Here is a 15183-nt window from a genome sequence, read left to right as displayed (position 1 = left end):
GAATCCACAGGGCATCTGGAAAGGTAGTGTTTGATAGCAGTAAGGCCATGGGCATTAGGAATGTTAGTGTACAGGGAGGTGGCATCAACAGTGATGAGCAGGGCACCATGTGATTAAGGGACGGGAACTGTGGAGAGTTCTACATCTACATCTAAATCTATACTCCGCGAGCCACCTTACGGTGTGTGGCGGAGGGTACTTATTGTACCACTATCTGATCCCCCCTTCCCTGTTCCATTCACGAATTGTGCGTGGGAAGAACGACTGCTTGTAAGTCTCCGTATTTGCTCTAATTTCTCGGATCTTTTCGTTGTGATCATTACGCGAGATATATGTGGGCGGTAGTAATATGTTGCCCATCTCTTCCCGGAATGTGCTCTCTCGTAATTTCGATAATAAACCTCTCCGTATTGCGTAACGCCTTTCTTGAAGTGTCCGCCACTGGAGCTTGTTCAGCATCTCCGTAACGCTCTCGCGCTGACTAAATGTCCCCATGACGAATCGCGCTGCTTTTCGCTGGATCATGTCTATCTCTTCTATTAATCCAACCTGGTAAGGGTCCCATACTGATGAGCAATACTCAAGAATCGGACGAACAAGCGTTTTGTAAGCTACTTCTTTTGTCGATGAGTCACATTTTCTTAGAATTCTTCCTATGAATCTCAACCTGGCGCCTGCTTTTCCCACTATTTGTTTTATGTGATCATTCCACTTCAGATCGCTCCGGATAGTAACTCCTAATTATTTTACGGTCGTTACCGCTTCCAATGATTTACCACCTATGGCATAATCGTACTGGAATGGATTTCTGCCCCTATGTATGCGCATTATATTACATTTATCTACGTTTAGGGAAAGCTGCCAGCTGTCGCACCATGCATTAATCCTCTGCAGGTCTTCCTGGAGTACGTACGAGTCTTCTGATGTTGCTACTTTCTTGTAGACAACCGTGTCATCTGCAAATAGCCTCACGGAGCTACCGATGTTGTCAACTAAGTCATTTATGTATATTGTAAACAATAAAGGTCCTATCACGCTTCCTTGCTGTACTCCCGAAATTACCTCTACATCTGCAGATTTTGAACCGTTAAGAATGACATGTTGTGTTCTTTCTTCTAGGAAATCCTGAATCCAATCACAAACCTGGTCCGATATTCCGTAAGCTTGTATTTTTTTCACTAAACGTAAGTGCGGAACCGTATCAAATGCCTTCCTGAAGTCCAGGAATACGGCATCAATCTGCTCGCCAGTGTCTACGGCACTGTGAATTTCTTGGGCAAATAGGGCGAGCTGAGTTTCACATGATCTCTGTTTGTGGAATCCATGTTGGTTATGATGAAGGAGATTTGTATTATCTAAGAACGTCATAATACGAGGACACAAAACATGTTCCATTATTCTACAACAGATTGACGTAAGCGAAATAGGCCTATAATTATTCGCATCTGATTTATGACCCTTCTTGAAAATGGGAACGACCTGCGCTTTCTTCCAGTCGCTAGGTACTTTACGTTCTTCCAGCGATCTACGATAAATTGCTGATAGAAAGGGGGCAAGTTCTTTAGCATAATCACTGTAGAATCTTAAGGGTATCTCGTCTGGTCCGGATGCTTTTCCGCTACTAAGTGATAGCAGTTGTTTTTCAATTCCAATATCGTTTATTTCAATATTTTCCATTTTGGCGTCCGTGCGACGGCTGAAGTCAGGGACCGTGTTACGATTTTCCGCAGTGAAACAGTTTCGGAACACTGAATTCAGTATTTCTGCCTTTCTTCGGTCGCCCTCTGTTTCGGTGCCATCGTGGTCAACGAGTGACTGAATAGGGGATTTAGATCCGCTTACCGATTTTACATATGACCAAAACTTTTTAGGGTTCTTGTTTAGATTGTTTGCCAATGTTTTATGTTCGAATTCGTTGAATGCTTCTCTCATTGCTCTCTTTACGCTCTTTTTCGCTTCGTTCAGCTTTTCCTTATCAGCTATGATTCGACTACTCTTAAACCTATGATGAAGCTTTCTTTGTTTCCGTAGTACCTTTCGTACATGATTGTTATACCACGGTGGATCTTTCCCCTCGCTTTGGACCTTAGTCGGTACGAACTTATCTAAGGCATACTGGACGATGTTTCTGAATTTTTTCCATTTTTGTTCCACATCCTCTTCCTCAGAATTGAACGTTTGATGGTGGTCACTCAGATATTCTGCGATTTGTGCCCTATCACTCTTGTTAAGCAAATATATTTTCCTTCCTTTCTTGGCATTTCTTATTTCACTTGTAGTCATTGATGCAACCACTGACTTATGATCACTGATACCCTCTTCTACATTCACGGAGTCGAAAAGTTCCGGTCTATTTGTTGCTATGAGGTCTAAAACGTTAGCTTCACGAGTTGGTTCTCTAACTATCTGCTCGAAGTAATTCTCGGACAAGGCAGTCAGGATAATGTCACAAGAGTCTCTGTCCCTGGCTCCAGTTCTGATTGTGTGACTGTCCCATTCTATACCTGGTAGATTGAAGTCTCCCCCTATTACAATAGTATGATCACGAAACTTCTTCACGACGTTCTGCAGGTTCTCTCTGAGGCGCTCAACTACTACGGTTGCTGATGCAGGTGGTTTATAGAAGCATCCGACTATCATATCTGACCCACCATTGATACTTAGCTTAACCCAGATTATTTCACATTCGCATTCGCTAATAACTTCACTGGATATTATTGAATTCTTTACTGCTATAAATACTCCTCCACCATTGGCGTTTATCCTATCCTTGCGGTATATATTCCATTCTGTGTCTAGGATTTCGTTACTGTTCACTTCCGGTTTTAACCAACTTTCCGTTCCTAATACTATATGCGCACTATTTCCTTCAATAAGAGATACTAATTCAGGAACCTTGCCCTGGATACTCCTGCAGTTTACCAATATTACGTTAACTTTTCCTGTTTTTGGTCTCTGAGGACGGACGTTCTTTATCAACGATGATAATGTCCTCTCTGGTAAGCCGTCAGGTATTTTATCGTTTCGCCCAAGGGGGGGTCCCTCTAACCTAAAAAACCCCTGTGTGCACGCCACACGTACTCTGCTACCCTAGTAGCTGCTTCCGGTGTGTAGTGCACGCCTGACCTGTCTAGGGGGGCCCTACAGTTCTCCACCCAATAACGGAGGTCGATGAATTTGCAACCATTATAGTCGCAGAGTCGTCTGAGCCTCTGGTTTAGACCCTCCACACGGCTCCAAACCAGAGGACCGCGATCGACTCTGGGCACTATGCTGCAGATATTAAGCTCAGCTTGCACTCCGCGTGCGATGCTGGTTGTCTTCACCAAATCAGCCAGCCGCTGGAAGGAACCAAGGATGGCCTCAGAACCCAAGCGGCAGGCGTCATTCGTTCCGACATGTGCTACTATCTGCAGCCGGTCACACCCAGTGCGTTCAATAGCTGCCGGAAGGGCCTCCTCCACATTACGGACGAGACCCCCCGGCAGGCACACCGAGTGCACACTGGCATTCTTCCCCGACCTACCCGCTATTTTCCTGAGGGGCTCCATAACCCGCCTAACGTTGGAGCTCCCTATAACTAATAGGCCCGCCCTCTGTGACTGTCGGGACCTTGCCGGAGAATCGGCCACTGGCCCAACAGGCGAGGCATCCTGTGGTGGCTCGGAAATGATGTCATCACCACTAGGAAGCACCCCGTACCTGTTGGAAAGGGGTAAGGTAGCTGCCACGCGGCCAGATCCCACCTTCGCCTTTCGGCCAGGCACGCGCGAGTCCACCACTGTCCGCCATTCACCCTGGAGTGATGGCTGACCGGTAAGATGCTCACTGCCGGAAGATGCAGCGACATCAGGGGTTCCATGTGATTCCAAGGCCACCGAAGTAGGCATAGGTCTCACCACAGTTGCCCCAATGCCACTACGAGCCGACGCCTGCGCCTCGAGCTCGATGAGCCTAACAGACAAAGCCTCCACCTGCCCCCGAAGAGTGGCCAATTCTCCTTGCGTCCGCTCACAACAACCACAGTCCTTACACATGACTATGTTTACCCTACCCTATACGGTGACAAATTCCCAAGATAATCTTCTGATGAGCTACTCTGATAATCAAGAAACACTCACTGAAATACGAGACGCGAAAACTAAGCTAGGTTTTCCCAGAAAAACTATTTAAAAGCTAAGCGCAGCAAATAAGTACAAAAACGCTTTATACAAACAGTACTCGCTGCTGCTGGTGCTCTCGCTCTGGCTGTCACAAGACAACTGCTGATTCAAGTGACTAGTGGCTAACGGCCGCGAAACAAACAAAGACGGTTTTAGGGCGCTTTCTGTTCTAAACGATCAGGAAAACACTAAGAAATCTAACACGAAAACTACGTAAAGTTTTATCAAGAACTGTTAGTTACTATGCAGAGCAGATAAACACAAATAGAATCCCTTCCTTAGTGGAAGGTCGTAAACAAAATGCAAAATAAACGCTTTATACAAACAGTACTCGCTGCTGCTGGTGCTCTCGGTCTGGCTGTCACAAGACAACTGCTCTTTTCTATAGGAGGATAGGTTCTGGGTAATAGGTTGAAGGTGTTGGTCTACGAGAGCACAGATTCTCTCAGTGGGGGCACAGTAACCGGCCACAATGGGGCATCCTGTGTGGTTGGGTTTATGGACTTTAGGAAGCATGTAGAAGGTAGGAGTGCAGAGAGTGGTAGGGGTAAGTAGAGAGATGGACTCTGGGGAGAGGTTCTGAGATGGGACTAAGGATTTGAGTAGTGACTGGAGATCCTGCTGGATTACTGGAATGGGATCACTGAGGCATGGTTTGTAGGTGGAAGTATCTGACAGCTGACGGAGTCCTTTTGCCACGTAATCCTTGTGGTTCAAACAATGGTGGTGGAGCCTTTGTCAGCAGGTAGGATTATAAGTTCGGGATCTGTTTTTAGATGGTGGACTGCGGTTCTTTCTGAGGATGTAAGGTTAGTTTGCATGTTGAGGGATTTGGGGAATGATGTTGAGGCAAGGTTCGAGGTTAAGAAATTCTGGAAAGTTAACAGGGGGTGGTTTGAGGGCAGTGGGGGTGGATCACGGTTGGATGGAAGAGTGAACTGAGTTAGGCAAGGTTCAGTATTGGTCTTTGGTTGAGTCTGATTGGTTGGGTTGGTGGCGAAAAAGTGTTTCCACTGTAGAGCCCAGGAGAAGGAGAGAAGGTCTTTAACTAGTCCTGCATGGTTGAATTTTGGAGTGGGACAATAGGTGAGGCCTTTGGAAAGGACTGATATTTCTGTGGGACTAAGACTTCTGGAAGAAAGGTTCATAACTGTTTTGCGGGTCTGTTCAGGTTCTGGGTTCTGTGTGGTGGTGGGAGGTAGTTTTGGAGGGTGGGGTAAGTAAAGTAGGTCTGTAAGACAGGGTTTGTCAGCTATGAGGGGGCATGAGGGAGGTTTGGAGGTTGTTGTAGAAGTGGTGGACAGTGGTACTCCGAGGCGGGAGTAGGAATCGAGTAGGATGGAGAGCTTTTTGAGGTGGCATTATGCATGTTGCTCAAGTTCCTGCAGGGCAAGAGTTTCAATGTGAGTTATGGGTTCCAGGAATTTGGGATTACATAGCAGGAGAATTTTGCGTATGGAGAGAAGGTATTGCGAGGAGGATTGGGCTTGGTTGATATGGTTTTGCAGGACTATGTTTGTGAGGGCTAAGGATTGGCAGAATCTGAACAGGTGGAGGTCTCTGTGGAAGGAGGGGTGGCAACCAGAGATGGGTAATGACCTGGCTAGGGATAAGGAAACTTTTCTGTATTGACGCAGGTGGAAGGAGCAAGGATCCATGGTGGTGCAAAAAATGCAAAAATTACGTAAGGAAGTAGAAATACGCCCAAAAAATTCCGCAAAAATACACCCAAATACGCGTGAATAGTACGAAGGGGACGAAATGGATACACAAGGGGAGGGGGAGGGGGCGGGGGGGATGAAATCTGAGGAAGACGACGATAGTGGAAAGTGAAAACTCACTAAAATTGACGAGAAGTCACAAGGGTCAAAGTAGAGAATAACTAATCCTTTACAAATGTCTGCTTGTGTCTGTGTATGTGTGGATGGATATGTGTGTGTGTGCGCGAGTGTATACCTGTCCTTTTTTCCCCCTAAGGTAAGTCTTTCCGCTACCGGGATTGGAATGACTCCTTACCCTCTCCCTTAAAACCCATATCCTTTTGTCTTTCCTTCTCCTTCCCTCTTTCCTGACGAGGCAACCGTTGGTTGCGAAAGCTAGAATTGTGTGTGTATGTTTGTGTTTGTTTGTGTGTCTATCGACCTGCCAGCGCTTTTGTTTGGTAAGTCTCATCATCTTTCTTTTTAAATACAATAATAAATATAAGTATATTACTGTGGGTAGCAGGTTTGAGGGTGGATAAGCGTAAGGGGGATGGCAGATGTGACTGGATGAGATGGATTTAGTGGGTGCGAACAGGCATATAACGGGCAAAGTATGGAGGGTGGGGAGAGGTTCGCAGTTAGAGATATAAGATCGTGTGGCACCGGAAAAGTGCAGGAGACAAAACGTAAAAATACGGAATCTGACACAGGGAGCGTGATCAGTTTGAAGATATAGGCTCCATTATATCGGCGAGAGTAATGTTGGACCTAAGATGCTGCACTAACAATCAGCGAGGTCTTGAGGCCGTCTGTTGCATGTGGCCGAGACGGTTGATACAGTGTGGCTCATATGTAGGGCGTGCAGTGCGGTTCGTAAGGCGACAAGGGAAATACAGGAAAGAAAAGAAAGAAGGATGGACACTGAGTATAGCGGATGCAAAAGAATGTAGTTACAAAGGAAAACAGCACAGGGTTAGGATTGAAGAAAAGCCGTCAGGCAAAAATCAAACAATGGAAAATCCAGGATGGAATGTAACAATACCAGAGAAGGAAAGTTGCTACTCACCGTATAGCGGAGATGCCGAGTCGCGATAGGCACAACAAAAAGATTCACCCAATTAAAGCTTTCAGCCATTAGGCCTTTGTCAGCAGCACAGACACACACACACACACACACACACACACACACACACACACATACACGTAAACGCAACTTACACACACATATGCAGTCTCAGAGAGCTGAAACCACACTGCGAACAGCAGCACCAGTGCATGATGGGACTCTATTGAACATATTTATAACAACATTGGTCTAGCAAGCAAATGATTTATGGACATCACATACATCTCACTTCGTACAGGGCTAAGACATGAAGTAAGTTAAAAGACTATAATCAACTCTTCGTTTTTCTTTTTACAATAATCACATTCACTAACACAGCAAAGAATAGCATATAATTACTCCGTGTTCTTTCACACAGTGTCTGTGGCGCAAGCAGTAAACACTTGTCTTTGTCAGTGAACCACCACTCTTACAGTCTTCTCATAACAAACTTCCAACCTGCGCACAGAAACAGGTGGCGCAGTAGATACACTTCCATTCTCCCACTTATATCTAAAATATCGTGTATTCGAGATGGTAGAAGGACAATTGGTTCTAGAATTTACGCGGAAATTCTCGAAGCACTACAGCATATACATCCTGTATATAATTTTGACTCTCACAGAGTTTTTGTTTTTCTGTCATAACTTGTATTTATTAGAAAATGTATAATTCTATTAAGATGTTATTTATTTCTCTTTGGTACTGCATTTTTTTTAATAATCTTTACACAATGGAAAAACATGATACACTTCTTAAATATATTAAAGACATGTATTTTAATTTTACACATAATTTTCATTTAACCCCTTTACAATTGATTAACTCAAATGGAGCAGCATCCAGTATAGCTGCTAACAGCACTTTTTCTAAACAAGAGTATATTCGCCTACTGCAACCAAATTTTGTTTCAGGCGTGTGAGAAATTGTTTTCCTTCAGAAAATCTTAAGTCTATTTTACAGAACCATGTGAAATATACTGGTGGTTATAATTAAAATGCATCTACTCTCAGACGTCCAGTGGGGGCTGTAATTATCGTATGGTAGCGAAACTTGGTAGATATTGTAATGCCTTAATATGGAACCGACTTACAGTGGAAAAGAAAATTAGTTCTACGGGTTTGTTGTATATGAGTGCCAGAGACATTGACAGGATGCTGTACACCACCAGATTTCAAAATGGTGTCCAAAATTGGAGCAAATTTTTTTCCAGCATAAATTGGTTCTGCATTAACACATTAACATATCAAGTTTCACTGCCATATAATAATTATAGCACACACTGGACCTCTATGAGTAGTTGCACTTCAATTACAACTAACCATTGTAAGAATTAATTAAGAGATCTGAAGTTTTACTTACCTATACAACATATTTTGAGTCTGGAGTAAATGTAAGCAACAACAACAACAACAATAAAGATTGTATTGCTTACCTGGTAAGTACCAAATGTTCACCGTGTTTTCCAATGCAGCTGCGACAAACAAGCCAGATGAAGACCAACACAATTGGCTAATTAATTCATCGTGCAGCTCTCTACCAAACACAGTTCCAGACACTTGAAACATCAGTGTATGTTCCAGAAACAGCTGTGCCATTTCAGTGAGACACCATATTCTGACAGTTCCATCATATCCACTACAATAAATGAGACTTATGGATTGACAAGTACTTTCTACAAGTTAAATTTAGTAAGCAAAGATTTTCTTTAGATACTAATCACTGTAGGATTTCAGATCCAATCAAATATGACAGAGCAGCAACACAAGTTGAACAGCACTGAAGGTACATTAGAATAGAATGTATGATACACGGGTACAAGATGTTTTTAAAATGAATTTTAATGTGTATTTATCAGATAACGTACCTCGTTGCTAGCAACTGTCTCCCAGAATGGAATACAGCATTATTAACGCGGTTGTCATGACCATCTAACTCATCAATTTGACAGGGAGGCATCACATTCGTGAGGTCTGCAAAGTTTATAGATTCTAGTTCTAACTTAGGCAATACGGTGCACCGAGCTGCAAGGCACTTAACCTGTAATGAGAAGAAATTGCAATGTAAGTTTTTGACAACAGTTTGTCTTCAATCAGTGATAATGGCATTCTACAGAAAATACAAGATAAAATCAAGGACCATAGAACTGATTAAGAGCATACTGCCTGAAAATTCAAAATCCTACCAGATTCTAAATATTCACAAATGATAGTTTCACCAGAAAAATCGCAATTATTAGTTCTGTGAGATGGAATTATTAAGAAATTATCTATGAGAACTAGCACCATGGTAAACGGAAGGAAAGATAACTAGTTCTGTGACAGCCATTAGTTGTTACGAAGATTCATCTGAGAAAAGCTATGCAATTTTAATGAAGGACAAAAGCAGGAGAGTAGTTTCACAGATTTTGTCATTCATTTTAAAACTAAAGCCTATAACCAAGATAGATCATGTTGCTGAAAGCAACAAAAATTACTGAAAGAAAGGAGCTTCAGCAAAAAAAAATGTGTAGGTCTATATACACAACTATTTGAAATTTTGTGACATCCCATAGCATTATTACATACAGGGTGGTCAGAAATTCCCATTACAAACTTCTAGGACTTTTATAGGGTAGTGCGTAAGTAATATTTTGAATAGGAACACATGTCTGAAAATGTACCGTTTTCATGCTACAGCCATATGAAAACATGTATGCTAGGTAGGTTTGCAACAGGATAGTCATCGGGATTGGTGCTTACGTCAGATCAGCAGATGTCATTTCTGGTGATTAGTAGGTTTTATATGGATGGAGGTACTGATGTAGCCATCTTTGAGGTGGAGGTCAACATATAGGAAGGTGACTTGTTGGGTTGAGTAGAACCAGATGGAGCAAATGGGGGGAAAAGTAGTTGAGGTTCTGGAGGAATGTGGATAGGATGTCCTCACCTTCAGGCCAAGTAGCAAAGATGTCATCAATGAATCTGAATCAGGTGAGGGGTTTAGGATTCTGGTTTTTTTTTTTTTTTTTTTTTTTTTTTTTTTTTTTTTTGGAAGGATTTCTCTAAATGGACCATGAATAGGTTGACATAGGATAGTGCCATCCAGGTGTCCATAGCCATGCCCCAGATTTGTTTGTAGGTAATGCCTTCTAAGGAGAAGTAACTGTGGGTGAGGATATAGTTGGTCATGGCGAGCAGGAAGGAGGTTGTTGGTTTGGAATCCATCGAGTGTTGGGAAAGATTGTGTACAATAGAGGTAAGGCCATGGGCATTAAGATGTTAGTGTACATGGAGGTGACATCAACAGTGATGAGGAGGACATTGTGTAGTAAAGAGACAGGAACTGTGTAGAGTCAGTGGAGGAAATGGTTGGTATCTTTTATATAGGAAGGTAGGTTCCAGGTAATAGGTTGAAGGTGTTCGTCTAGGAGAGCAAAGACTCTCAGAAGGTGCACAGTAGTTGACCACAATGGGGCATCTTGGGTGGTTAGGTTTCTTGGACTCCAGGAAGCATGTAGAAGTTAGTGTGGGGAGTGGCAGGGATGAGTAGAGAGATGGACTGTGGGGAGAAGTTCTGGAATGGTCCTAAGGATTTGAGTAGTGACTGGAGATCCTGCTGGATTACTGGAATGGCGTCACTGTGGCAAGCTTTGTAGGTGGAAGTATCTAACAGCTGGTGGAGTCCTTCCACCAGGTAATCCTTGCAGTTCAAAAGAACAGTGGTGGAGCCTTTGTCTGCAAGTAGGATTATAAGGTCGGGATCAATTTTTAGATGGTGGACTGCAGTTCTTTCTGTGGATGTAAGGTTAGTCTGCATGTTGAGAAATACAGGGAATGATAGTGAAGAAAGGTTTGAGGTTAAGAAATTCTGGAAAGTTAACAGGTGGTGGTTTGGGGGCAGTGAGGGTGGATCACAGTTGGATGGAGGAGTGAACTGAGATAGGCAAGGTTCACTATTGGTCTTTGGTTGAGTCTGATTGGTAGGGTTGGTGGCAAGAAAGTGTTTCCACTGTAGGGACCAGGAGAAGGAGGGGTCTTTAACAAGTCCTGCATGATTGAATTTGGGAGTGGGGCGAAAGGTGAGGCCTTTGGAAGAGACTGATATTTCTGTGGGGTTAAGGCTTCTGGAGGAAAGGTTCATGGCTGTGTTGCGGTCCTGTTTAGGTTCTGGATTCTGTGTGGTGGTAGAAAGGAGTTTTGGAGGATGGGTAAGAAAAGTAGGTCTGTAAGACAGGGTTTGTCAGCTAAGAGGGGACATGAGAGAGGTTTGGAGGTGGTTGTAGAAGTGATGGACAGTGGTACTCCAAGGCAGGAGTAGGAAGCGAGTAGGATGGAGGGCTTTTTGAGGTGTCATTCTGCATGTTGCTCAGGTTCCTGCAGGGAAAGAGTTTCAATGTGTGTTATGGATTCCAGGAATTTTGGATTGCATAGCAGAAGAATTTTGTGAATGTAGAGAAAGTACTGCAAGGATTTTTGGGCTTGATAGATATAGTTTTGCAGAACTATGTTGGTGAGGCCTAAAGATTGGAGGAATCTGAGTAGGTGGAGGTCATTGTGGAAGGAGGGGTGGCAACCAGAGATGGGTAATTTGATGGTAAGGCAATTAGGGGGAAATCCATGAGCTAAGCAACAATGGAGGAACAGTATGTGGGAGTGGGATCTTGCTAGGAATAAGGAAACTTTTCTGAATTGACGCAGATGGAAAGAGCAAGGATCCGTCGTGGTGGAAAAATGCAAAGAATTACGTAAATAATGAAGATCTATGTTCAAAAAATTTCACAAAATACACCTAAATATGTGTGAAAATTCATGAATACGTTGAAATGGATGCTAAAGGGGGAAACAAGATGAGATCTGAGGGAGTCGATGATAGCAAAATGTGAAAACTCACTAACATTGGCGATATATATTATTTCGAGTGGCAGGTCTGAGTGTGGATAAGTGTGAAGAAGGGGGACAGTAAATGTGACTGGATGGTGGAATCGTTGGGTGCGAACTGGGATAGAACAGAGAAAGTGTGGGGTGTGGGGAAAGGTTTGTTAAGATGAGGTACAATATCGTGTGGCATCAGAAAGGTGCAGGAGTTAACACACAAAAATATGGGAAGTGATCAAATTGAAAGTATATGATCAATTATATTGGTGGGAGTAATGTGGAACATAAGATGCTGCACCAACAACCAGCGTGGTATTGTAGCCATCTGTTGTGCATGGCCGAGTCGGTTGATACAGTGTAGCTCATAAGTAGAGCATGAAGGGCAGTTTGTAAGGTGACAAGAGAAACACAAGAAAGAAGAGAAAGAGGACGGACATCGAGTATAGTGATGCAAAAGACAATAGTAACAAAGGAGAACAGCAGTGGGTTAGGATTGAAGAAAAGTCATCAGGCAAAAATCAAACAGAGGAAAATCCAGGATGGAATGAACAATATTATGAGAAGGAAAGTTGCTACTCACCATATAGCAGAGATGCTGAACCGCAGATAGGCACAACAAAGACTTTCACTTGGCCTTCGTCAATAATAGACCCACATATGCACACGCGGGCGTGCGCACATGCGCGCGCCCGCGTGCGCACGTGCACACGCACGCGCGCGCGCGCGCACGCACGCACGCACACACACACCAACTGCAGTATAAGGCAATTGAAACCACACTGTGAGCAGCAGCACTAGTACATGATGGGAGTGGCAACTGGGTGGGGGGTAAGGAAGAGGCTGGGGTGGGGAGGGGCAGGGATAGTATGGTGCGGGTTGCAGACAGTGAAGTGCCACAGGTTAGATGGAGGGCATGGGAGAGGCGGTGATGTGAGGGGGGGGGGGGGGGGGAGCAGTGGAAAAGGAGTTAAATAAGAAGACTGGGTGTGTTGGTGGAATAATGGCTGTGTAGTGCTTGAATGGGAACAGGGAAGGGGCTGGATGGATGAGGACAGTGACTAACGAAGCTGAGGCCAGATGGATTACAGGAATGTTGGATTTATTGCACGGAAGTTTCCACCTGTGCGATTCAGAAAAGCTGGTGTTGGTGGGAAGGCACCATATGGCACAGGTTGTGAAGAAGTCATTGAAATGGAGGATATCATGTTTGGTAGTGTAAGACAGATCTTCAAAGTTATGCATCCCATCATAGTACGAGTAGTTGGATGCTCTATTGATGTTGCTGTGTTTTATGGCAACTAAGCAGTCATTTTCCCCTGCTGACACACCTTCCTGGTGTAATGTGACAACATCCCTTTCAGTCAAGTTCACAGGCTGTAAGGACACAGTCTCCATTGTTCTATTCATGAATGGATGTATAGTGTGCTTTAGTGAACTGCACTTCTGAGGTCAAAAGATCATTAAGAAAGAGGATTCTCTTAAAAAATTACAACCATGCAGTCTCTTATGGACTGCCACACTGTAAGTTGAACTGTACAAATAAACTGTTAGACACATTTGTCAATTATTGCTTCAGCTCAATGACAGAAGTTAGTGATTGAATGGCCCATTAAGAAAAACGAGGCCTCAGTTACTACAGTCATGTTTTGGCTCAGAACCAACTGAGTACAATAATGGATGCAATGCTGCTTCACATCTCTGCAGCAGTCATGTGAGGTTTATGGTATGATGGCACACTACTTTATATGGCACTCAGATGGTCATATGCAGAAACAGAGGCTGCCTTGTGAATTCTATTCACTTGAGTGAGAGCAACGTAGGTCCATGTAACTGGTGTCACGATTTGGAGCTGTTCTTCCTTGTTTGGGCTTGATACCTTAGGGTCACCCACCGACAAACTGGATCGGGTGTTCATGAAAACGGTAATACTAAGTGTTTCCCATATTGGCAATAACTGTCTATGAAAGATTTTCTGTTTTAACATAATTCAGGGCCATTCCATTATAGACAGAAAAAAAAATCATGTAGACTTGTTGATGTAGCAACCCTGACCTGACCCAAGCTGAACATCTTTCAGATGAACTAATGTTCACCGTGTGAAACAATTTACGTTGAAAACATGAGTAATGACTATTTGTCATGTTTCAATACAAAGGAAATTAATTCTGCTTTCTGGTTGTAAGAAGTCAGTAGCAAGCTTTACACATAACTTAAATGCAAATAATGCCAACAGAATGTTCTGCAAGCTACTGTTTAGACAGCTGGCACCTCTCCAACAGAGTATTTCCAATACTTATGATTGTGTACATCACTGTTACCACAATTTAATGTCATTAATTGAAAACCTTAATAAATACTAAACTTGCATTGCCATTAAAAATGCGACCAGAGAAATCTTAAAGACCATGATATGGATTAAGATTTCTTTTTATGAATTTTGCAAAGCAGACACATTACATAGAGGTGAATGGTAGTCGGGGGTATAATGAGGCTTGTTCTGGAAAATAACCTGAGATGGGATCAAAGAATGGAAAAAAATTCATATCTACTATTTCATATGCAGTTCATCTTTCTCATATATTTACGTGCTAGGAAGGATTGGATAAAAGATCAGTGAAGATTGATGAAGTGTCCATTGGACCACAGTGACCATTAATGGTGGGTGGGGAATGGATGTTTTTTAAGTGATACAACCTCATCGAGTCTTAGTTTTTCTTATATTAATAACAGTCATGGTGGCACTAGTCATAAGGCATTGTTGCTGAGAAACCACAAGAGATATATTCAGTTTCCTCATTCTTCTAGTTTATGTCACTGATTTTGGGAGAGGAAGGAAAGTATGAAACCCGGTCCCAGTATGAAACACGCTTCTTTCACATAGCATGAATCGAGCCGTTAATATTAATGGTACTGAACTGATGACTGGATCACTGGCAACCATTTCATATGTGCTTACTAGATGAGATACTGAGGATCAGTGTATAATTTCACTGGGACACACATGTAGAGTCTGGCGACCAGGAACCTATCTCTTGTAGCTGGACAATACAGATCACCAATCTCTAATGAGCTCAATGTCGATGGGACATTAAAACCTAATCTTTGTCCTTCTAGGCTTCAAACCAGCTACCTTCAGCGCACATGACACAAAAAAGGGGTACACTCAGAAATAAAGGTAAGAGAAGAAGCTGGCACAAAGAGGAGACAAGTATATGAAATTAAATGATAAAAGGAAAGCCCGACCTCAAAGTCCTTAAAAAAGAAACATGAAAAAGTTTCTGTGTAAAGCACATGTACTAAATTTTATCCTCTGAAACTGCTGAGGAGGTAACAAGCTCAATATTAAGGCTAAAATG

General features: G+C 43.0%; 1 protein-coding gene across 1 annotated transcript in view; it reads right to left on the bottom strand.

Moving 5' to 3' along the window:
* The window catches only part of LOC126095271 (probable E3 ubiquitin-protein ligase HERC1), an 814023-nt gene that overhangs the window by 218927 nt on the left and 579913 nt on the right, over positions 1-15183 (bottom strand). Inside the window, exons 50-51 of the mRNA XM_049910030.1 lie at positions 8839-9011; positions 8407-8609 (exon numbers count right to left, since the gene is read on the bottom strand). Coding sequence (XP_049765987.1) covers positions 8407-8609; positions 8839-9011 — 376 coding nt within the window. The remainder of the gene's footprint in view (positions 1-8406; positions 8610-8838; positions 9012-15183) is intronic.

Source organism: Schistocerca cancellata, chromosome 8 (genome assembly GCF_023864275.1).
Source record: "Schistocerca cancellata isolate TAMUIC-IGC-003103 chromosome 8, iqSchCanc2.1, whole genome shotgun sequence".
Classification (NCBI taxonomy): Eukaryota; Metazoa; Arthropoda; class Insecta; order Orthoptera; family Acrididae; genus Schistocerca; species Schistocerca cancellata.
The sequence above is the reverse complement of the archived record's forward strand: the minus strand, read 5'-3'. Positions and strand labels throughout refer to the sequence as shown.